At 51.5% G+C, this 23245-nt stretch overlaps 1 protein-coding gene across 1 annotated transcript; it reads left to right on the plus strand.

Moving 5' to 3' along the window:
* The first annotated feature begins 5776 nt into the window (after positions 1–5776).
* Positions 5777–17638, plus strand: tango6 (transport and golgi organization 6 homolog (Drosophila)). Its single transcript, XM_067235440.1, has 18 exons — positions 5777–5921; positions 6273–6931; positions 7102–7218; positions 7309–7483; positions 7668–7774; positions 7883–8045; positions 8226–8293; positions 8386–8498; positions 9535–9723; positions 9908–10034; positions 10166–10363; positions 10887–11024; positions 11223–11864; positions 12445–12502; positions 12625–12798; positions 14566–14717; positions 15528–15641; positions 17283–17638. The coding sequence occupies exons 1-18, from the start codon at positions 5870–5872 to the stop codon at positions 17457–17459; spliced, it is 3423 nt and encodes a 1140-aa protein (XP_067091541.1). The 5' UTR covers positions 5777–5869; the 3' UTR covers positions 17460–17638.
* The last annotated feature ends 5607 nt before the right edge of the window (positions 17639–23245 follow it).

The raw sequence follows: 23245 nt of genomic DNA on the forward strand, positions 1-23245 counted from the left end.
TGCTACAGGTGTCTTGGGAAGGACAAATGAGCAGCTAGCCAGCCTGAGGGAGTTGGTGATGAAAACCCTCACTAAATTCTTGTAGCGAACCCACCCTGGGATCTCTCAATTCCCTCGGTAAAAGCCAGCACGTTACCTCACGTTCTTACTTGTGTTGGATGTCATTTTGCTGTCTGTGCCAAATTTTGATATTGAGACTCACAAAAAATAAAGTTCCATTGCTAAACTCTTTTACATTTTAGCAATGGAAGCACAACAGAGGATGTACTTCCTTCGGCAGCTGGAGAAGTTCAACCTGCCAAAGACAATGATGGTGCACTTCTACTCAGCCATCATTGAGTCCATCCTCACCTCCTCCATCACCGTCTGGTACGCTGCTGCCACTGCCAAGGACAAGAGCAGACTGCAGCGTATCATCCGCACTGCTGAGAAGGTGATTGGCTGCAATCTGCCTACCCTCGAGGACCTGCACACCTCGAGGACCCTGAGGCGAGCGAGGAAGATCGTGGCCGACTCCTCCCACCCTGGACACTCCCTGTTTCAGTCACTCCCCTCCGGCAGAAGGCTACGGTCCATCAGGACCAATAACTCACTCCACAAAAACAGTTTCTTCCCTTCCGCTGTTGGCCTCTTCAACAAGGCCAAGGGACCACACTGACTCTAATGACTTCTTTCTTAAAACACACTGCTTTTTGCACTGCATTACATAATTGTATCTTGTACATTTGTATTTTTTTTTATATTTGTATTTTTGTATTTTTATATTGTAATTTACGGCAACTTATATTTTATTTTATTGTATATTTAATTATATTCTAATCCCACTTAGTACTGCTAGTTTATTAGTATAGATAGTCCACATATTTAAATTTTAGGTCCCTATATGTTTATTGTATGCACCTTCCTGCCAAAGCAAATTCCTTGTCTGTGCAAACTTTCATGGCGAATAAATCCCATTCTGATTCTGATTCTACTTCTACATACATGGATTATTGTGCTGATGGTCTGGTATTCATGATGCATACAGTTTACTGTCATTTATAACCAAATTCAGAGTGGGTTTAATATACTGTCAGGAATATAAATCTATCAAGCATTGCACAGTCAGTCGGTGAACAAGTTTAAGAAAGCTTTATTGCTTGCGGCCGGCCCACAAGGAGACAAAACAAAGGCATGCAAATGTCCCATGGCTCTTCTTCATTGGCTCCCTTGCTCCATTGCATACCCTGGCGCGCGTGTGCGTGCGTGTTTATGTGTGTGCGTGTTTACGACATCAACCCTGATTGAAACACAACAACAGGATCACCTGATGTCGTAAAAGCTCCTTCACATAAGTGTCAACAAATAGTCACCAGACCTTGCGTCTCCACCTATAGTCCTTGTCACACAGTATCTTAAAACAACCACAACTCCCTCTTCTTAGTCCTCAGCCCCAAGATAAGGGTCTTGTATGTTTACCCAGAGTTCAGATTTGGGGGTAGGCCTCTTTGCACCCAAGGAATGCTGAACACAGAATCATTCTTATACAGGATAAATGTGTTACATCTTCGATTTTTCCAACATATACAAGAACTTATTAGTCACAACATCTCATCCATTTTATAACATGGTGAGACTATGTAGATCATAGATAACTAGTTGTTCCCCTAAATAGTGTTCTCCTACTATATCCTTCATCATCGTTTGAACCTGGTGAGAACACCTGCCTGCTGACCTAGTGGGCCCTGGAATACCCCTGCTAGGCATCCTCCGTTGTGTATGTAGGGGAGTCAGATGGCTGAGTGGTTAGGGAATTGGGCTATTAATCAGAAGGTTGCTGGTTCAATTCCCGGCCTTGCAAAATGACGTTGTGTCCTTGGGCAAGGCACTTCACCCTAATTGCCTTGGGAGAATGTCCCTGTACTTACTGTCGTTCTGGATAAGAGCGTCTGCTAAATGACTAAATGTAAATGTAACAACCTGACAGTCTCCACTGACACAGATCCACCTACTCACAGTGCCTCACCAGGGATTAGATGCAGGTGGGTCTGCGTGGATGAACGAACGGAAACAAACAATCCTGAAGGATCTATTCAGACATGAAAAATGGGGTGAGGCTTGAATGGCAGGCTGGGAAGGGCTCTAAACAGGGTGGTTAGCATCTTTCCCCTGCTTTGAACTTTTGGCTACAGAGATCTTATCCTGTTTAGTACTGCCTGGGAGTCAGGTGGCTGAGTGGTTAGGGAAGCGGGCTAGTAATCCGAAGGTTGCCAGTTCGATTCCCGGTCATGCAAACTGACGTTGTGTCCTTGGGCAAGGCACTTCACCCTACTTGCCTCGGGGGAGAATGTCCCTGTACTTACTGTAAGTCGCTCTGGATAAGAGCGTCTGCTAAATGACTAAATGTAATGTTTCATTGTTTGTATGTAATTATGTTTGAAGATGACCACACAAAGGACAGTTGACCATTTGAATGGCCAACTCATGTACCTTTACTATCTCCTGATCTAGAGAGAAATGTGAAATCAAAGGACTTTGGGACACTAGGTCCTGAGCAGGGGCGATGTTAGACATAAAGCTCCACTGGGGCAATATCCCTTTTTATTCTTTCAAGCTTGCTGCGCACAATGCACTACTAGTCTATAAAAACTCCCCTTGCTTAACCCACTATACAACCATTCAGGGATGCAAGTTTGATATCAGCTTTGGTAGGGACATCAATAGGTAATGCGAGAACACACATTTTTTTGTCATTCATTTGAGCACAAATACTGTTTTTTTGAGCTTCATGTAATATTGTTTTTATGTTTTAGTCAAAATAAGATGATCGGTAGGCTTATCATTTAAAAACTTTCTTTCATTTTGTAATGTTTTCTTAGCCTACCTCAACTGTGACTTGTGTGCCGAGTCCGACACCTGGACTTCTGTGTGCGTGCTGCAGTGGCTATTTGTCAAGCTCAGAAGAGTGAGCTAACATGGAATTCTGCGTGCATCGGTTTGTGTTTTCGGTTAAACTGCTTTAATTTTTCAAGCGTTGATCGGGATACAGCGTTTTTTTCCCCGGGATTATCAATCTAAATTAATGCACGGACTAAAAGTAAATTGTTAAAACTCAAACTTTAGATTTTACTGGGGCATGGCAGATTTATACTGGGGCACGTGCCCCAATAAGAAGGGTCTAACGACGCCCCTGGTCTTGATTGATTGACCATACAGAATGACCATATGTTATATATAAGGCAGTGTGTATGTAATGTTCTTCACCACTCTCTCAAACGACTCTATTTTAGTTGTCCTTCGTTAGGACATGCATGCGCTATGTTTGCTAATGTATTGTACAAACTAAATAAATTGTATTAAGCCGCCATATTGACTATTCAGCACTTTACAGGCTCTCTTGAGGAACCTGATGTTTAAGTTTATGTCTCGACTTGATGAGTCACAAAACTGTATTATAATGATGCTCACAAGTCCCAGTCGGTCAGATATCAATTATATCCGTGGAAACATTGGTATGGGTGCCTTTTAAGACTCATGAATAAGAGTATGTTTGTATGTGTTTATGTATGTGTTTTCTTTTTTTTGTTTATGGTATATGTCTTGCTATTGGGTCTAGAGCCTGTATTAAAGTTGATCTATTCAAACTACACAGTACCGTCAGAATTTTCCTTCACATCCCCCGCACCATCTTCCCCCGCTGTTGCAAATGTTGCAGTCATTAACAAAATACAATGAATCCTCATCCCCAGCTCAGCTGTCTATAAGGTCCCTGACCCTGAAGTATTTTATATTATGATACAGAATTACGAATGTCAGTCATCTAGGCGATGCATTTTTTAGTCTCGCCATGGTTTTGATTGTCGTTCATAAAATCTAAGTTCACACAGTCGTTCATCCTCACGACGTTTTTATGTTATCGAAAAGTCAGTTTTGATATATATCTAAGCTCTCCAGTCTCACGCACTCGCCGTGAGACCCACGTATTTCTCACGCTGAGATATAATTTATACCGCTATATACAATTAATGGACGCGGCGCAGGCATACTGAGATGATAGTTGTCTGGAGTTACAGAGTTAAATTCCCATCAGAAAACATCACCAGCACTACGCCAATATATATATATTGTGACAGCTCGGCTAATGTATGCATTTTATGCATGCATGTTAAGAGCACAAAGGAGATTACCTCAACACCGTGACGCAATCTCGCTGTCCTATATTGTTCAGGAGACCTCATTTAGAAGAGGAAGAAACTCAATAGGCTACTGGGATTTCCATTTCCTGATGCATGCGGATTTCCCCACAAAGCTAAACTATGTTGGCTGCAAGTATAAATATTAGTCCGTAACACTATGGCACATCGCAATTTAAAGACACTGGTCTTAAATACTACTGAGAGGAATTTATCATCCCAACACATTTCAACTACACAAAAATATGCAGGTAAACTATCCGGAGTTTCTTTGGGGGGGAGGCCAAAATATACCTAATATCTTGGCATATTTGATGATGACTGATTGTATTCTTTTTTTTTAATTAATGTATTCTTTTTTTTAAATCATTGTTCTATCATTATATTCCAGGTTTTTCTTGTACTCACTATAATCCTCAACCTGACACTGACTTTAAAGTCCCACCTGTCTTCGTGCTTTCCTGAGGAGGAGCTACACGACCAACTCCAAAAGGTAAAGCGTCAAATTAGAAGAGGACTAATTCACGTGGAAGACCAGGCAGGCAAACCACTCAACCTTGCAAAGACCAAGACAACTTGCCCCATCGGACTCTATTCCACTTCGAAAGAGATTCGTAATCGCTCCATCTCCCCCTGGAGGTTAAGGTAAATAAACATTTATTTAAATGATTATACCATCATCTATAAATATAGACAACAGGGATTGTGTACATTTGTTGTAGCCTAGGCCTTTCTAGATTGGAATATTTATTTGTCGTTGTTTTCCAGAGAGGATGTGGACGAGACACGCTGGCCGCGGAAGATTACTGTCGCTGAATGCCTATGCAAGGGGTGTATCATCAACAAGTCTGAAAATGCGGGATACGTATCGGTACCTGTCCCCCAAAGTAAGATGGTGTTAAAGTGGAGACCCTGTAGTCGTGGTGATGGAGGCTCTCTGAATGGATACTATCTTAAAACAGAATATGTCGACGTGCCTATTGCCTGCACCTGCGCGGTGCCAAAGATGAGTAATATGACATATTGATTGCCTTAATTCCTCTCGTAGAGGATTTGTAAAAGACTAAATGTAGTGACATGTTTCACATTATGTTGTGTTTGTTATAAAATGCATTTAAAGTTATTTTTTAAATAACAGTAAACATGCTTATGTCTAATAAGCTATTTAAAAAACATACATAATTTATACATATTTAAATATGAAAACATATTTATTTCTAATGCTCAGAATTTGTTTTGTATGATATATATTTATAGGGGGATGTTTTAATATTTATTTGCTATTTTTATTCTTTATCAGGCATAGCCTGCTATTGTTTCTTATTTATTGGTAATAATGTGCTAAAAATCGTTTCTTATTTATTGGTAATGATGTGATAAAATTGTTTCTTTCTTAACTATGACTAACATTTTTGGTTGTTGAAATGTAAAAAAAAGTTCTGCTAATATTGCACAACTAAGTTTACTTAAATAAAGAAAACACATTTCAAATGTTGTTTGTTTCCGCTCTTATTTTGCAATAAAGTAAATTATGTGAAAAAAGATGATTTACCATGACGTAGAATGACCGCGACGTATTTACATTTTGCAGCATGGCTCAAAAAGAAGCTAGCTAGTTATCTGTGTCGGCTGCCTTCCCATATTTCCTTTGAAAATATAAAAACAAGCATGATTCATTGGGTAACCTAAGTCTAAAGATGACTACCGCCATACTTTCTGCACTTAATATTCTCGTTAAACCACTCGGGGGTAAGTCAACAGTACTAGATAAGCTGGCTTTGAGTTCGTAGGTACCGCTAGCTCGCTCAACCAACACTTCCTGGTGCTGTATGGTTGAACGTTAACTTGCTCCTGAACAATGTAGTTAGCTAAACAAGCAAACATTTAATTATGCGTCTTCATGGATAGCTTCTTTTGAATGTTGTTATTGCAGGCTAGCTCTGTTTTGTGTTCTATCTGTTTATATCGAAGAGAATGTAATATTTTCTCTGTGTGGGGCACCCAGCAGAAGCCATCAGTGTTTCCTGTAGCTTCATCTATCGGGACAGTGCTCCGCAAACATCGCGTTGATTTGTTTTCGTCCATATCCACCCCCTTCAGAGGCAGCAGGGCGAAATACAAATCTCACACATCAGGAAGCGCTCGTGGCTGCGCTGCAGACCAACCTAAATCTGTTGGACGAGCGTCTCCATGGAGAGAGGGAGCTTGAGGAGTTGCGCGGGCTGAGGGAGGAGGTGCAGGCTAAGGCTACCTGGTTGTGTAGGAACAGCCATGACCCCACGTGGAGCTTCGTTCAGGAGGCTCTCCTGTTGCTGCTCAGCCTGTCTCGCCACCTCGCCCTGCAGCTGCAGCTGTTCAACCAAGCCCCGCCTCCAGCCGCCGCCAGACTGCCCACCCCTGAGATGGCCCCTCCCCTCCCTCCGGACGTGCTGAGCGTGAGCCAGCAGAAGACGCTGGGCGCCGCGCTGCAATTCGTGGTGTCACTGGGCCTCTGCCCCTACCTGGCGCCCGGGGTGGGGGTGCCCCTGGGGCGTCGCACGGCGCTGGGCTCTGTGGCGGAGGGGCTGGTGCGCGCCCACGCCGCACCTGCTCCCCAACGCCGCCTCCTCGCCACCACGAGGGTCCTGCTGGAGCTGGCGGAGCTCTCCTCCCTCGCCACCCTGGTCTTCACCCGTCACCTCGGAGACGTGATGGCGGCGCTATGCCAGCTGGGGTACCGACCCAAGCGCCACCAGGGGGCCTGGGCCAGTGAGGAAAAGGTATTACAGTTCTAATCACATGCACTGCTGGGTAGTTTGTTTGATCCACTGTGTTCTACACCACTGGTATTACCAGTGTGTACCATGGAATGCAGCTGAAACTGCATAGGCTGGTCCACACAGTCTCCCTGTCGTCATGGTTACCGTGTGGCCCTCGTTGTGGTACGTAGGAACTCAGCACAGAGGAACGCCAGTCCTGTCGACAGGCCCTGCAAAGCCTTCTGGGTAAAGTCTACCAGCCAATTGTCATCAAGGAGCTGCTAATCCTCCAAGGGGGTCCCAAACAGGTAGGTTCCAGATGTGTGTGTGTGTGTGTCTCCTGAATCTAGACGGCTCCCCTGTCTTCACTCTCTCGTTCCGGCTCGTCTGGCCCTCAGGCCCCTCCAGGCAGAGCGCCCGGTGGCCCCCCAGGGACGGGTGGAGGTGGTGGGGCCGTCCTCGGCCAGGCCCCCCCGTGGCTGAGGCGACTGTGTGGCCAGCTGCTGTCTGAGCGTCTGATGCAGCCTGGTGGGGTCCAGGCTGTGGTGAGGGCCGTCCTGGAGGGCAGCACAGGTGAGAATCAGTGAAAGCAGAGCCGGCCACGGAATATTTCCTTTGATTTTCCTTCTTAGCAATCAGCAACCGTTCACATCTGTTCTCACTGTGGAAAGGGTATGTGAACCGTAAGCAGAGCGCAGGGTAGGCTTTCTCTGTAGTGAGCCCATCTGAGTGCTGCTGTCCCTGTTCTGGCCACCAGGGGGAGACTCAGACTGGAGGACGTGTGATGGGGTGGCCAGGATCCTGGCAGCCTGTCCCCAGCAGAGCCTCTCTGCAGACAGCTACTACAGGCTGGTGTGCCCCCAGGTCTGGCCCAACCATGCTGTCCCACCTGGGACTGGCGCTGAATTCAAATCCCACCCGAGTTGAATTGAGAAGCGACGTCATGGCAGCTGTGTCTCGGTCTCGTCTCAGGTCGTGGAGCTGCTCCACATCAGGGACAAGATAACGGCCCAGCAGTTCCAGCGCGTGGCCACCAGGGCGGCGCTCACCATGGTCGAGGACAGGCCAGAGTTTGCCCAGCGGTACCTCCTGAACCCCCTGCTGAGCCCCCTCCAGCGGTGCAGCGGGGTCAAGGGTCAGTACCTGGTGTTGCTACTGTCTGGGTCAGGGAAATGGACTGAGCCACAAGCAAAGACAAAATGTAGACTGATAGAGATACACTGATAAACAAGGACCGATCTAGACTGTCAGAGATGGATTGGTTAAAACTTTAACTGATGGCTCTGTTCATTAAGTGTGTGTGTGTGTGTGTTAGGGGAGGGTGAAGATCAATGCCCGGTGGAGGAGAGGGACTTGACGCGCTGTGTTGAGGATGTTTTCAAGGTGAGAGGAACACAGTCACGACCCCCCAAACTGAGCCCAGTCTGAACGGTGAACACTGATCCAGAGTGTGACATGCCCCCCCCCCCCCCCAGGTGTGCGTTGTGGGGAACCGCCCGTCCCCGGTCCTGCTGGAGGCCCTGGGAGGCCTGGTTCCTGTCCTCTTCGCCCTGTTCTGTTTCACCAAGCAGAATGTCTCCCACCTCCGGTCAGTTCTCTCTCTCTTCCTCCCTCTCCATCCTCCTCCTCCTGCTCTCACCTTCCTCCTCCTCCTGCTCTCTCCTTCCTCCCTCTCCATCCTCCTGCTCTCTCCTTCCTCCCTCTCCATCCTCCTCCTCCTGCTCTCACCTTCCTCCCTCTCCATCCTCCTCCTCCTGCTCTCTCCTTCCTCCCTCTCCATCCTCCCCTCCTGCTCTCTCCATCCTCCCCCTCCTGCTCTCTCCATCCTCCCCCTCCTGCTCTCTCCATCATCGCCCTCCTGCTCTCTCCATCCTCATCCTCCTGCTCTCTCCATCCTCCTCCTCCTGCTCTCTCCATCCTCCTCCTCCTGCTCTCTCCTTCCTCCTCCTCCTGCTCTCTCCCTCCTCCATCTCCATCCTCCTCCTCCTGCTCTCTCCATCCTCCTCCTCCTGCTCTCTCCTTCCTCCCTCTCCATCCTCCTCCTCCTGCTCTCTCCTTCCTCCCTCTCCATCCTCCTCCTCCTGCTCTCTCCATCCTCCCCCTCCTGCTCTCTCCATCCTCCTCCTCCTGCTCTCTCCATCCTCCTCCTCCTGCTCTCTCCATCCTCCTCCTCCTGCTCTCTCCTTCCTCCTCCTCTTGCTCTCTCCCTCCTCCATCTCCATCCTCCTCCTCCTGCTCTCTCCATCCTCCTCCTCCTGCTCTCTCCTTCCTCCCTCTCCATCCTCCTCCTCCTGCTCTCTCCATCCTCCCCCTCCTGCTCTCTCCATCCTCCTCCTCCTGCTCTCTCCATCCTCCTCCTCCTGCTCTCTCCTTCCTCCCTCTCCATCCTCCTCCTCCTGCTCTCTCCATCCTCCTCCTCCTGCTCTCTCCTTCCTCCCTCTCCATCCTCCTCCTCCTGCTCTCTCCATCCTCCTCCTCCTGCTCTCACCTCTGCTCCAGGGGGTTTCTGGACTCAACCTTTCTTTGATTCCGTCATCAGGCTACTTGCTGGTGTTTACTTCTGTGTTGAAGGTCCTGGGTCATGTTGCGAGTCTAATGTTTGTGTTTGCATACTTGCTCCTTAGTGCCCCCTGCCAGGAGATTCTGCTGTGGTACCTGACCCACTGTGACCCCCCCACGGCCCTGGCTGTGCTGAGGAAGCTGTCTGGTCTGGGAGGGGCGGCGGGTGGGGGGGGCGGGGGCGTGGCCCCACGGTTCACCTTCTGCCCTGGCAGCGAGGGAGGGGCCAAGCTCACCGCCCAGGAAAACAGCAGGTGACCATAACCCGTCTCAAACCGAAACCCAGTGTCACTAGAACCCAGCAGTACCAGAACCCACAGTCAGTAGAACGCATAATCCCTAGAACCACACTTCCTTGCGCCCACTTTAAGTAGAACAAATAACAACTGGATCTGGATCTAAAACCAGCATTGTTATGTTTCCCCCTCCCTGTGTCAGTGACGAGGACGAGGCCCTGTACGAGAGGCTGTCTGGGGAGCAGTGGAGGCTGGAGTGTCTGGTCCAGCTGCTGGGACAGCTGAAGGACAGCAGCCTGCCGGGGGAGCTCTTCCTGGGGCTTCTGCAGGTATTGGAGCCCCCACCCTCCATGGAGCCCCTACTGTGCCTGGATTAAGGGCTTCTTAAGTGGCTATGGCCCCCTTGGCATCGAGCCGGGGGAAGGTTCTGGATCTCTGACCTGGGTTCCCTGCGTCTTAGGAGCTGACTTCCTGGGCCGCGGAGGAAGAGGCAGAGGAGGAGCAGGAAGTGGACGTGTCGGCCATGACTCTGCTGGAGGCGGAGCAGCATCGTGAGGGGCGTGTGGAGGGGCGGGGTCACAGGCTGGCGCTGCTGCAGCTGCTGGCTGTTCTGTCGGAGGGCCTACCACACACACTGTTGCTCCGCGAGCCCACCCAGGTGACACACACACACACACACACCTCTCACCAGCGTAGACTGGACCCCCAGTACTGTGGAGCAGTGTCGGAGTGAACAGCAGCAGAACTCCAGTACCAGTACACAGCCTGGAGGAAACCAGGCCATACTGAGTCATGCTGACCTAATAATAGTCTATTTTATCTGGGATGAGGAGCGGGAGGAGAAGTAGGTAGAGGAGGAGGGGAGACCTAACATGGTGCGGTGTTTTGTGTGGTGTGTGTGTGTTGCGGTGTGTCACCGGTCTGACAGGAAGCAGTACCTCCCAGATTAGGGGTCACCATGTCTCCTGGCCTTAGTGATAAGCTCTTATATTTAGACATCTTATCTCTGCAGAGTGCAGCCAGACACTTTTGTTGCCAAGAATTTCCTTTGCGCTCGAACAAAGTGGAGAAAGTGTCAGTGGTGCGCCTGTCAACCCATTTTTACTTGTCACTTAGGTGTCTGTCTGTCTGGCCGTCTGGTGTCTAGCTTTGGTTTCTTTCTGTCTGTCTGTCTGTCCCAGGTGGTGGTGTTCATGGAGTCCCTGCTCCAGCGAGCCTGTGTGGGTCTGGCTCAGGGTCCTGGTACCGAGGGCCCAGTGGAGAGCCAGACCCTCAGAATGGGGATAGGCCTGGTGGCTGCCATGCTGTCTGGACCTCAGGTACTGGACCCCCCCCCCCCTCTCTCCCTCTGTGTGTGGACAAACTCTCTCTGTCCTCCCTTTTTTTGCTTTTCTCTCACTCTTGGTACATCATATGCCTCGTTCAAATGCTTCTCTCACCCCCCACCCCCTCTCCTTACCCCTCTCCTCCTCTCCTCCTCTCCTTACCCCTGTCCTCCTCTCCCCCTCCTTCCTCAGCTGAAGGGGGAGGATTACTCCTCCATGTCCAGGCTCCTCCCCCCCCTGGAGGAGCTATCCCAGAAGCACCCTGACCGGGTCATCCAGGAGCTGGCGTCCGACCTGCGGGCCGTCATCGCCACGCACGGCGCCTACCGCCCGGACAACCTCGCGCACGCCCCCCGACGACAAGACCACCCCCCTCAAACTCACAGGACCCATGTTCAAGGAAGGCCCCTGTCCAGCCAATCAGACACATCCAGCCCCCAGTCACAGACCAGCCAATCCGACGCCTCCATGGCTGCAGCACCACAGACGCACATCTCCAACCTAACCACACCCTCCCCACACACAGGCAAACCTCCACCCCAGCCCCCCCATGCCTGGAGTTCCTCACCAGCCCAGAGCGGAGCCCCCCGCCGTGGGCAGACAGCACCGCTCCAGACCCCCAGGGGGTCAGCTGGAGGTGAGGTCGGTCCTGACAGGGGGCCGTCAGAAGGACGTGGGCTGAGCAGCGGCCCCCTGAGTATGAGCTTCTCTGATTGGCTGCTGGAGGCGTGTGACCCTGATGTGCCCACCAGGGCGGTGGCATTGAGGGCCGTGACCCGGCTGGTGGTGGAGAGGGACGCCGAGGCCGTCCAGGCCCAGGACAAGCTCCTCTCGGTGGGTAGATCTTCCAGTCTGCTAGCTCCAGTCCTGGGAGCCCGGAAGTGTGAGGCTGCGTGGGTCCACGTGTTTGGGTCTGTGCATGTCTGTGTGTGTGTGAGAAGGAGCCTATGTTTAATGGATGAGGAGATCACATCAGAGCCCTGAGGGGGACAGAGACAGTGGTCTTCTCTGGGGGGGGGGGGGGGGGGGGGGGGGGGGGTCATCCCTGGGGACTAGTTAACATGGCGGAGGTAGACCATGCAGGGGGGGAGCCACCAGCTCACCGCCTCATTTACTATGCTCTGTAATGAGAATCCCCTCTGTGTGTGCCATCCTTCACCTCAGATCACTGCCCACACGCACACAGGCACTAAGACACACACACAGGCACAAACAAAGACAAACACACACACGCACACGCCTCATTATTGAGGCCTCATACCTGATAGACAGAGGGATTAAGAGACTCTTCCTGGTATTCTGTTTCCCTTTGTGTCTTGTCACATGTCCTGGGCCATGTTGGGTCCATTGTATCAGTGTGGTGTGGATATACCATGTATGTACCTATACATGTTTCTGGTTTGGTTTCTTGCAGCTGTTCCTTGAGAACTTGGATCACGAAGACTCTTTTGTGTACCTGTCTGCTATTCAAGGTGAGAGGATTCTAGATGGTTCTAGAAGGTTTATAGGGTGACCGGCTGTCTCTTGTTCTGCCCACTGTAAAATGACGACTACAAAGAAAGAGAGGTGGTTACCGTGGAGATCTTCTCTTCAGGTTTGGCGGTGCTTGCAGACTCCTACCCGGAAAAGATCCTGCAAAGGCTTCTGGGAGAGTACGACCCCTCCCCCCTGTGCGGTCCCCCGCCCCAGACCCCCCCAGCCCCCCCCAGGAGTCTGGAGACACGCCTCAAAGTGGGAGAGGTTCTGATGAGGGCCAGCCGGGCCATGGGTGAGCACACACACCCACACACACACCCACAGACACGCACCCACCCACATCCCCTTCATATCCAAGCCGCAGCCTGGAAGATGGCCCGCTAGACCAGTGAAAGCAGATGGATGTTCTGATATGCTGAAGTGACCGGTGATGGGAGGGACCCCAGCTAGCCACAACCATGCAGTTAACACAGCGTTAATGGAGGGGTGGGTCTCAATGAGCTTTTGAGCTCGTTGTCTCAGAGACTGTGGTTGTGTTTGTGCTTGCTCATGTGTGTGGCCTTTCTTATTCAGAACATGTGTGTGTGTGTGTGTGTGTGTGCGTGGTATCTGTGCAGAAGTGTCAGACAGTTGCTCTCACCAAGCTATAAAACTGACAACAGACAGTACAGGCTTGTTCTAATCTTAACTTTCTGTTTCGAAGCGAGTTTATTGAAATATATTTCTGTTAAGTGATTCCCTGTTCCACCCTGCGTATGTGTGTGTGTGTGTTAGAGAGAGTGTGTGTATGTATTGCTGCCTCCCCTCTCTCTGTGGTTGCCGGCCAGACAGCAATCGTACCATTCTCCAGACAGAAGAGGGGTTCTTTAAACCAGACAGTCCTGGCCTGACTCCCTGGCCCCACAGACGCCATTCTTAACCAGTCCAGCAGCTGCTAGCTTTGTCCCGGGCCTCTCTCCTACCTCTACAGCCTCCTCGCGGACACGCAGAACGCCCCAGCCTCTATCCTAGGGTACCTCCACAGCTGGGATGGGGGGGGGGGGGGTTGTACAGGAACAGATGTCGAGGGGAACAAAGGATTTGCACCACACGTCCTTTAAACCTCTTATGCGTGCGCTCACACACACACACACCTGTTTTCTCTTTAATTAAGGCAAGGATTGCTGTGAAAGTCCAGAACAACTAAAGAAAGGGCTGCTCATAGTGTATCTGTGTGTGAGCAGTAGAACCAGCTGGACGTGTCCCATGCTTCACACCCAGCTGCCCCCCCACCCACCCCCCCGGCCCGGTCACCTGACCTCTCCAGGACTTGGCCAAGTCCGGGCAGCAATGACCAGTGTGTGTCAGCAGGGGGCTTAGTGAAAGATGTCAACACACACACAAGCACACACACACATTTAAATAGCAGTCTCTTACTCTGAGGACTTTCCTCCATGCTGTTAGAATCAGAAGGAGCAGCTGAAAGACCCTGCTGTTACCTCTGCAGAAGTGTGACTCAGCAGTTGAGAGAGAGAGAGAGAGAGAGAGAGAGAGAGAGAGAGAGAGAGAGAGAGAGAGAGAGAGAGAGAGAGAGAGAGAGAGAGAGAGAGAGAGAGAGAGAGAGGGAGAGAGGGAGAGAGGGAGAGAGGGAGAGAGGGAGAGAGGGAGAGAGGGAGAGAGGGAGAGAGGGAGAGAGGGAGAGAGGGAGAGAGGGAGAGAGGGAGAGAGGGAGAGAGGGAGAGAGGGAGAGAGGGAGAGAGGGAGAGAAGGAAAGAGGGAGAGAGGAGAGAGGGAGAATGAGAGAGAGGGACAGTTGAAGGGAGGGCAAGCAAGGCAAATAGAGAATGACTGAAAGAGAGCGCTCACCACCTTGAAGGCTTGGCAGGCAGGGTTATGTCGTGCTGCTTACACACACACACACGCGCCCACACACACACACAATCCAACCCTACTAAAGGTAGCCCTTCAAACCAGATCCTAACAACAAGCTGGTCGATCGATCAGACACAGCTGGTGTTATGAGTCCCCTTTGACCCTTCCTTCGTTTGACCCGAGCCTCCACCCCATCTCTGTCGTCCAGGTGAGCTGGCCCCCCATCTGGGGCGCCCCCTGCTGGTGGTGTTCCTGAGGGGCACCAGGGACGAGGACCACAGCGTGCGAGCCAGCTGCCTCGCCAACCTGGGGGAGCTTTGCCAGCGGCTGGACTACGCCCTGGGGCCCTTGGTACAGGAGGTGAGCAACCAGCCTGCCTGTTGTCTTCCACCTGTCTGCTCCTCTGTGTGTGTGTGTGTCTAGGAGGTCATCGTGGGGGGGGGGGGGGTGTAGCCTAGGTGAAAGGTCGTGGGCTCGGTTTGTCCTGGTCTCGCTGCCCCTCTGCAACAACTTCCTCCCACACGGCACCCTTCACAAGCCCCGCCCCCATTGCTGAGGTCTGCTCTTTATTGGTGGGCGGAACGGGAGGGGAGGGGCTGCCATGTAAACGTAGGTTCGGCAAATGTCTTAGTTGGCAGAAAGATGGCATGTGTGTTACGTGTGCTGTGTGTGTGAGCGGTGAGGGGTGTGTGTGTCCCTGGCTCCTGCTGCTGTAGTCACCGGCATATATAAATCTGGTGTGTGTGTGTACGAGGTGTGTGTGTGTGTGTGTGTGTACGTACCGTGGCTCGCCGTCATGAATAAGCAGCTCTGTCAGTAAGAGGAACAGGGATGCTTATTCATGAGGCCTTCTGCTACTGCCGAGTCCTTCACTCTCCAGCTGTGTGTGTGTGTGTGCGTGTGTGTGCGTGTGTGTGTGTGTGCGCGCGCGCGTGTGTGCGTGTGTGTGTGTGCGCGCGTGTGTGTGTGTGTGCGCGCGTGCGTGCGCGCTTGCTCGTAAGAGAGAGAGTACGTTAGCATGTCTTGTCCTTCCATCGATTAGTCCCCTGGCAGTGGTCTGACCTCAGCACTGTAGAGCCCATAGCTCACCATGCTGTATCAAGCTGTTTGCACCATCCTCCTCTGGGTAGCCTTATCTCTGTGTGTGTGTGTGTGTGTGTCTCCCCCCAGCTGAGTACCTGTTTGACATCCCTGATAAAGAGCGAGAAGGAGGCGGAGGTGAGGAGAGCAGCCGTCCATGTGATCACCTTGCTGCTTAGGGGCCTGAGTCACAAAACCACCCAGGTATGGAACCACACACACACACGCATGCAGACACACACAGGCACACTCGCACAGATACCCACACACACATGCATGCAGACACAGGCACACTCGCACAGATACCCACACACACATGCATGCAGACACAGGCACACTCGCACAGATACCCACACACACATGCATGCAGACACACACAGGCACACTCGCACAGATACCCACACACACACACATGCATGCAGACACAGGCACACTCGCACAGATACCCACACACACACACATGCATGCATGCAGACACAGGCACACTCGCACAGATACCCACACACGTATGCATGCAGACGCATGCGCAGGCATACACACACACACACACATGCATGCAGACGCATGCGCAGGCATACACACACACACATGCATGCAGACGCATGCGCAGGCATACACACACATGCATGCAGACACATGCGCAGGCATACACACACACACACATGCATGCAGACGCATGCGCAGGCACACACACACACATGCATGCAGACGCATGCGCAGGCACACACACACACATGCATGCAGACGCATGCGCAGGCACACACACACACATGCATGCAGACGCATGCGCAGGCACACACACACATGACCCAACCACACACTTTGTGTGTGTGTGTGTGCTCAGTGTTATTGTACAAACAGGGCCAAGAAGCCTATAGTTCAGGTAGACCATAGAAGACATTCCCCACGTCGCCATGGCGTCGTAGTGTACACACGCTTTTCAGGAAACCAATCGGTTGACAGGATGAAATACAAGTGAGAGGAAGAGCAGAGGAATGCCTCGGTAGTGGTGCCAGAAGCTGTTTCCAGCCTGGCTGTGTGGATAGCAGCCTGGCTGTGTGGATAGCAGCCTGGCTGTGTGGATAGCAGCCTGGCTGTGTGGATAGCAGCCTGGCTGTGTGGATAGCAGCCTGGCTGTGTGGATAGCAGCCTGGCTGTGTGGATAGCAGCCTGGCTGTGTGGATAGCAGCCTGGCTGTGTGGATAGCAGCCCGGATGGGAAGGGCCTCTCGGTTCCTAGAGCTCCAGCCTGTTGTTTGACACGGCCGGGCCTGTAATCTGGTCCGGTTTTCCCTCCCTCGCCGTCTCTGTGATAACAGGGCCATCGGCAGGAAGGAAGGCCCGGCCCTCGCATCCTGTCTCAGACGCGAGGGCGGGCCGTAGATCAGCCTCGGCGCGGCCTGCCACGTTAAGGGTGACCATGGGAAGGGTTCTTCACAGCTCAGTGGGTGTTACTGTTCCCGTCTGAACCCGGCCTGGGAAACGGGCTGTCGCGTTCAGGCCTAGCTAGAAGGGGAGGGGGTCAGGTCTGTGTAGGTAAGGTGTGTCTGTGTGTGTGGGGGTCTGTTTAGGTGAGGGGGGGGGCAGGTCTGTCCAGGTGAGAGAGAGGGGGGGTGGCAAGTCTCTCCAGGTGAGGAGGCCAGGTCTGTCCAGGTGAACGGGCCTGTCATTAGGGCCCTGGCTTTCAGCTGGCGAGCTGGTATAATGACACAGCAGAGTTGAGGAGAGTCTGACAGGGCAAGCCGGGCCTGACCCCACACCTGAGGACAGGAGGACCAGACCTCTCTCTCCTCCTCTCGCCCTCTGATCTGGTCCCCTGCACCCCCACGCCTCCCTCTCTCCCCAGGTCCTGAGTGAGGTTCTGCTGGACCTGTACCGGGCTCTGAAGTGGGCGGTGCGGTCTGACCGCGACCCCGTCACGGTGCTCCACGCCCAGCTGGCCCTGGAGGAGCTCGATGACATCATGAAGACGTACCTCTTCCCCCGGCAGAAACTGGAGAAGAAGATTGTGGTCTTGCCCTGAGAACAGCTGGCCTGGACACAGAGGGACTAACATCAGTCACCTCCATAATGACACAGGCCGAGCTTGTGTAGACACATATCTTCACCTTTTCTGCGTGAACCCAAACCTCAAGGCTTTTGATCATGAATTCAGTTAATCCACCACCTGCACAGCAGAAAATAAACTATTTTGAAACTAAATGTGTTTATTTTTATTGTGAATCCAGACAGAAATCCCTAGAGAATCCTACTACACACACACACACACACACACACTTTCCAGGTCATCTGTATCCCAAACCCAGACAGTGGTTGCAACTACACATTAAGAAGAGTGGTTAGGGTGAAAACTAGAATGTAAGGTTCGAGGGAGAGGAGAATAGAAGCTGGGAAGAACAGTGGACAAGAGGGGATCAAGGATGCTGGGAAGAACAGTGGACAAGAGGGGATCAAGGATGCTGGGATAGAAGTTAAGATGGGAACTGGGAATGAGGGTAGGACATATAAATGTTGTGTAGAAGGATGGACTGTGACGAACATTCCATCTTTTGTCCTGGTTTTCCCCTGGAGGTGAGGGGTTAGGCCCTGAGCTCCATGTTAACTGTGAGAGGCATGACTCGACACACATCACCCCCCTCCCCTTTTCTCGTTTGAGAAGATGACCAAGTCAACAGTGTGTATTTCATCCGTGTTTGCACATATGTGGACTGTTCTTCTCAGGAGGTGTTCCTGTCGTGACACGTTCCTGGCACATCTCCTTGGCAGATGTTGGTCTCACCGAACTCTCCTTCCACTAGATTCCACATGTGTTTACCTACAAACATTCTCCCCTGGGCACTTTAAATTCAGTGCCAGGCCAGACTAAGAATGACAATGGTGTTAGTTTGCTTCAACTAATACCTGCTCCTGAGTTCTGAGAACTGTCTGCTTGCCCGGCTATCAATTCTATACTTCCAAATATAATCATTAATCAAAGATATTCCCACAGGTCAGTTTTATGAGAAGGTTTTATTAAGTCTTATAACTCTATCCACCCAGAAAAAAAGCTTTTAAAATGTTCACAATTTATGTGACAAGTGTATGGGTTTGCCTAATAAACATATTTGACATATTTAACATAAACATATGAGCAATCCAGAAAAAAGAAATGCAAAAAAGGTCCCCTTTCAAATGTGTTTGGGTGTGTAGCAAAGCATCTCTCTTTTTCAGTTCTGAAACTGCCTCTATTAAAATGACAGCATCCTGACAGCAGTTTAACGGTCAAGTAACGCAGTAGGACATGTGACCTTTGTTTCTGCAGGACTGGTGTCTCACCATGCAAACAAGGACATCCCTCCCGAAGAGATAATAGGATAGTCTCTCCATATCTTTCTCTCTGTCACACACACATACACACACACCACAGCCATACAGAGAGCCATTACACTAATTACTGCTCGGCCAAGTGGCACAGTGAGCAGTAAAGAGAAAAAGATGGAGAGGGTGTTGGTGTGTGTGTGTATGTGTGTGTGTGTGTGTGTGAGAAAGGAAATAATAGAAAGTGTGTGTGTGTAAAATGAACCAGATCAGAGAGCGAGAAGGCATGTTTGATCGAGGCTATTGTCGAAGACACACTTGCAGAGCCATCGACATAGTTTATAGGGATGCCTGGCCAACTGAAGGATCGCCCGCGTTTGATTGCAGAGTGGCTATTGATTATGTCAGAGGCTTGCTGCAGTTTCTCTCAATCCTTCTGCCTGGCAGAGGGGGACCTGCAGACTGTCGGCAGTGCAAATGAGAAGAGGAGGAGGAGAGGAAGGGGTGTAGATAAATAAGCAAGCCCATAAAGGATGCTTTGAGGCAGGCAGAGTGGAGAGGGCGTCTGGTGGAACAGTCCTGGGTCTTGTTGGAGGCTGGCTGCACTGCAGAACGCAGTGGAGCACTTGCAGAGGGAAGGGAGGGGGGTTAGAGGACAGGAGAGGAACGGAGCGGGGTATGAAGGGGAGAGGAGGAGGGAGAAAGAGAGAGAGAGAGAGAGAAAGGCAGCGTCAGAGTGGGCTGCATGTGCCCAGCGCCGGGACAAAGTGACGGAGGAAGAGAGGAAGAGGAGCAGAGAGAAGGGATTTAGGCTGCGCAGCACTGGGACTCAAGAGGAGGTACTACTGCAGCAGTGGAGGAGAGAGAGAGAGAGAGAGAGAGAGAGAGAGAGAGAGAGAGAGAGAGAGAGATGGGGGGGAAGTTGTAGTTCAAGAGAAGAGAGCATGAACAAAAGAGGAGAAAAGAGCGAGGGACAGCGAGTGTGAGTGACGGAAAGAGGAGAGAGAGGCAGAGAGACACAGAGAGCAGGTGGCCGCAGACACCTCCGTCCTCCTGCCCATCACTCAGGGTTCCAAGCCCAGCGGAGAGAGCCTGGAGCAGGCATGGACTCCCCTGCTGAGGGGCCCTGTCCAAACAGCACCAGAACTAGCTCCAGATCCTCTTTTGCTTCCCGCCACAGGTTTCTTTGCTTCAACTCTTCTACTGCAGGTTGAGCTGCCTACCTGTGCTGTACTGTACTACATTGTGCTGTACTGTACTCTGTTCTGCTCTACTATACTCTGATTTCCTGTACTGCACTGTAGTAAACTGTACTGTAATCTGCTCTACTGGCTAGCTGTGCTCAGCTGTACTGTACTGTACTCTGATCTACTGTACTCCACACTGTGTGAGTGGCCTACATGCCCTGGGTCAGCCCTGGGAGACAGAGTGAGAGGATAGGGTAATAGGGTAACAGAGAAGAAGAGAGTGGAGAGTGTAAAAGGGGAGTGCAGAAGAGGACTGAGGGGGGGGGAGAGTAAAGAGAGGGAGGGGCAGGGAACTGAGGAAGAGAGGGAGGAGAGAGGGAGGAGGAGGTCGAGCTGTATTTTGGATGAGGGATCTCCTGAATTCAGCGGGATAAAGATGTAGTGTGAGGGAAGCGGAACAAGAGGAGAGCTGTGCTGAGGAGAGACCTGGGGTCCGACGCCGAAACAGCCACACACGCCGGAGAGGGGGAGAGACGGAGAGGGGGAGAGGGGGAGAGCTGCCGGTGGACTCCAGAGAGGGAGAAGAAGCCAGGAGGTCCACTGGTTCATGAAGGTAGGAACAACAAGCTGTGTTTTAAACTGTTACAGTTAGTAATAATTTACTTAAATAGAGAGAGAGACAGAGAGACAGTCAGAAAGAGAGAGAGAGAGAGAGATTCAGAGAGAGAGAGAGAGAGAGAGAGAGAGAGAGAGTCAGAGAGTCAGAGAGAGAGAGAGAGAGAGAGAGAGAGAGAGAGAGAGAGAGAGAGAGAGAGAGAGAGAGAGAGAGAGAGTGTGAATGTGTGGTACATGAGGTGTAGCAATCCAGTTTCCTCTCTGAAACAGTGCCTCAGTGTGCTTATGTACAGTATATATATATATGTGTGTGTGTGTGTGTGTGTGTGGTAACAGGGTAGCAGGTAGGGAGCAGACCGGTATACAATCAGTTCTTTATATTCAGGTGTTACCATGTGACTTTCGTACGTGAGTTAATGAGATGGACACTATGAACACTAACCCTGAATATTTTGAGCTTATATGTGTGTTTCATTTCGGGTGTTTGTAGTCTGTGTGTGTGTGTGTCAGACAGGTAGACAGGCAAATAGACAGACAGGCAGACAGGTAGACAGGCAAATAGACAGACAGACAGGCAGACAGACAGACAGGCAAATAGACAAACAGACAGGCAGACAGGCAGTTAGGCATGCAGGCAGGCAGGCAATAACGCCTCAGAATTCCGTTTGAGGAGCTTGGTGACGTCTCCAAGGAAAACGCTGTCTGACTTTCCATGGCGTCAGCGTACTGGCTCCGCTCTGTGTCTGGTGACTGTTAAAACAGGGTGGGTGAGGGGGGGGGGGGGGGGGGGGGGGAGGCCAGGCCATGCCAGTTTGGGCAACAATCATTTTCTAGCCTTTCTCTTTGTATGACGGTATCGATGGGAGAGTACCTCTGTGTCTGAAAGAGCTGAGGGCGCCCCCTGGTGGATGCCGGTGGGAAGTTTACAATAGACGTGTCATAGTGCATGGGCCTTGTTTACCTAGCGCAGATCCGAGATCTGATTTCATACCCCGTCCGATCCTCTCCTCCTGTCCTACGTGACAGTGCCGCGATGCTGCCGCTGGGTCACAGGTGAGTGCCCTCCTGGTTGTTCAGAGTCTCCTGGTCGTTCAGTGCAGAACTCAAGCGCTGCTTTAACTCTGTGGCTGTAGAACTGTGACTCCTGACTCGGCTGTGACTCACATCACCGAGTGTGTGGGAGGCGATCGATGCAGAGCGCAGAAAGGATTGATTCGAGTTTAGGGGCCAGAGAGCAGGAAACTGCACTCCTCCTCTCTCACTCCTTCACCTGGTCTCCTGGTCGTTCTCCCTTCCTGGTGTCTTCCTTTCCTCCCTCCCTCCCTCCCTCCTCTCTCACTCCTTCACCTGGTCTCCTGGTCGTTCTCCCTTCCTGGTATCTTCCTTTCCTCCCTCCCTCCCTCCTCTCTCACTCCTTCACCTGGTCTCCTGGTCGTTCTCCCTTCCTGGTGTCTTCCTTTCCTCCCTCCCTCCTCTCTTTGGTGTCTCATTCCTCTTTCCCCCCCTCCCTCTCCTTTCCCCCCCTCCCTCTCCTTTCCTCTCCTGCCTCAGTGAAAATGTCCCACCGCCAAAATGTTCATTCATTCAGTTTGCTCCTACCTCCTCCCCTTCTCCTCCCCTCCTCCTCTCCACAAACCACAGTCCATTCAGTCAAGGGGGCAGGCAGGCAGGCAGGCAGGCAGCAGGACACCTGGGAATACCTTACCTGACAACCCCTGGTGAACTAGCTAACTATGAGCCATGCAGGAATACTGACAGGGAATCATTTGAGATGAAGATCTTTTCAGCTGGAAGTATGCAGGACCAGTGGACTTTGGATAGCAGGACAGAGCAGCTGTGATACTGGACCCAACCAGGAGCTAGCAGGGCTGGGTAGAAGGTGATGATCAGGACATGATTGAGGCGATAGACAGATCCACGGACACAGTGAGTATTGGATCCATGCAGAGAGACCCCTGGGGGTTCACCAATGACCCTCTGACAGGGCTGATGGGTCACAGTTGGTGTGTTTTGCTATGCGTTGTAATCAAACCTTTCTGAAATGATTTAGTTTATAGACTGGTATGAGGGTGCACTGAAGAACATGGTGCATCGGTGAGACAGTTATCACCATGAAAACATAGTCAGGTGGACATAGATTTTCCTTTCTTCCTTTTTTTCTTTTGTAGTGTATTTCACCCTCTGGGTGACACCGCCCGCCCCACCCCCACACCACCTCTCAGCCAATCAGGGTCAAAGAGCCTGTCAGTGGCTGCCTCCTCTGATCTTCTATCTGCCCCTGGGGCTATTAGGGAATGCTGGTCTTCTTTCTCCCCCCTGCCCCTCCTTACTACCCCCCACGGACCAGAGACTGGTGCCCCGCACCCCCTCCCTGGAGGGGTCTAGGAAATACTGGATTCACCTGAACCCATATAAAACAATGGAGAGGTTCTTTCAGAGAGATCACAATGCCTGGACTTGGTATGGGGCTGGGTCTGGACCCGGTCAGAGGTCTGGGTCTGGATCCATGTTTGGACGTGGGCGTGGGTGTGGGTCTAGGCCTGGATTTGGACTGGGCCTGGGACTGGGCCTGGGTCTGGGTCTGGGTCTGGGTCTGGGTCTGGGTCTGGGTCTGGGTCTAGGCCTGGACTGGGTCTGGGTCTGGGTCTGGGTCTGGGTCTGGGTCTGGGTCTGGGTCTAGGCCTGGACTGGGTCTGGGTCTGGGTCTGGG

This window comes from Osmerus mordax, chromosome 4 (assembly GCF_038355195.1).
Source record: "Osmerus mordax isolate fOsmMor3 chromosome 4, fOsmMor3.pri, whole genome shotgun sequence".
Classification (NCBI taxonomy): Eukaryota; Metazoa; Chordata; class Actinopteri; order Osmeriformes; family Osmeridae; genus Osmerus; species Osmerus mordax.

Excerpts from the sequence above, each read along its gene's own strand:
- tango6 (XM_067235440.1), top strand. The coding sequence starts at position 5,870 with ATGACTACCGCCATACTTTCTGCACTTAATATTCTCGTTAAACCACTC. Across the intron at positions 7,484-7,667 it reads CGTCCTGGAGGGCAGCACAG|GGGGAGACTCAGACTGGAGG; the intron begins GTGAGAATCAGT and ends TCTGGCCACCAG. Across the intron at positions 9,724-9,907 it reads ACCGCCCAGGAAAACAGCAG|TGACGAGGACGAGGCCCTGT; the intron begins GTGACCATAACC and ends TCCCTGTGTCAG.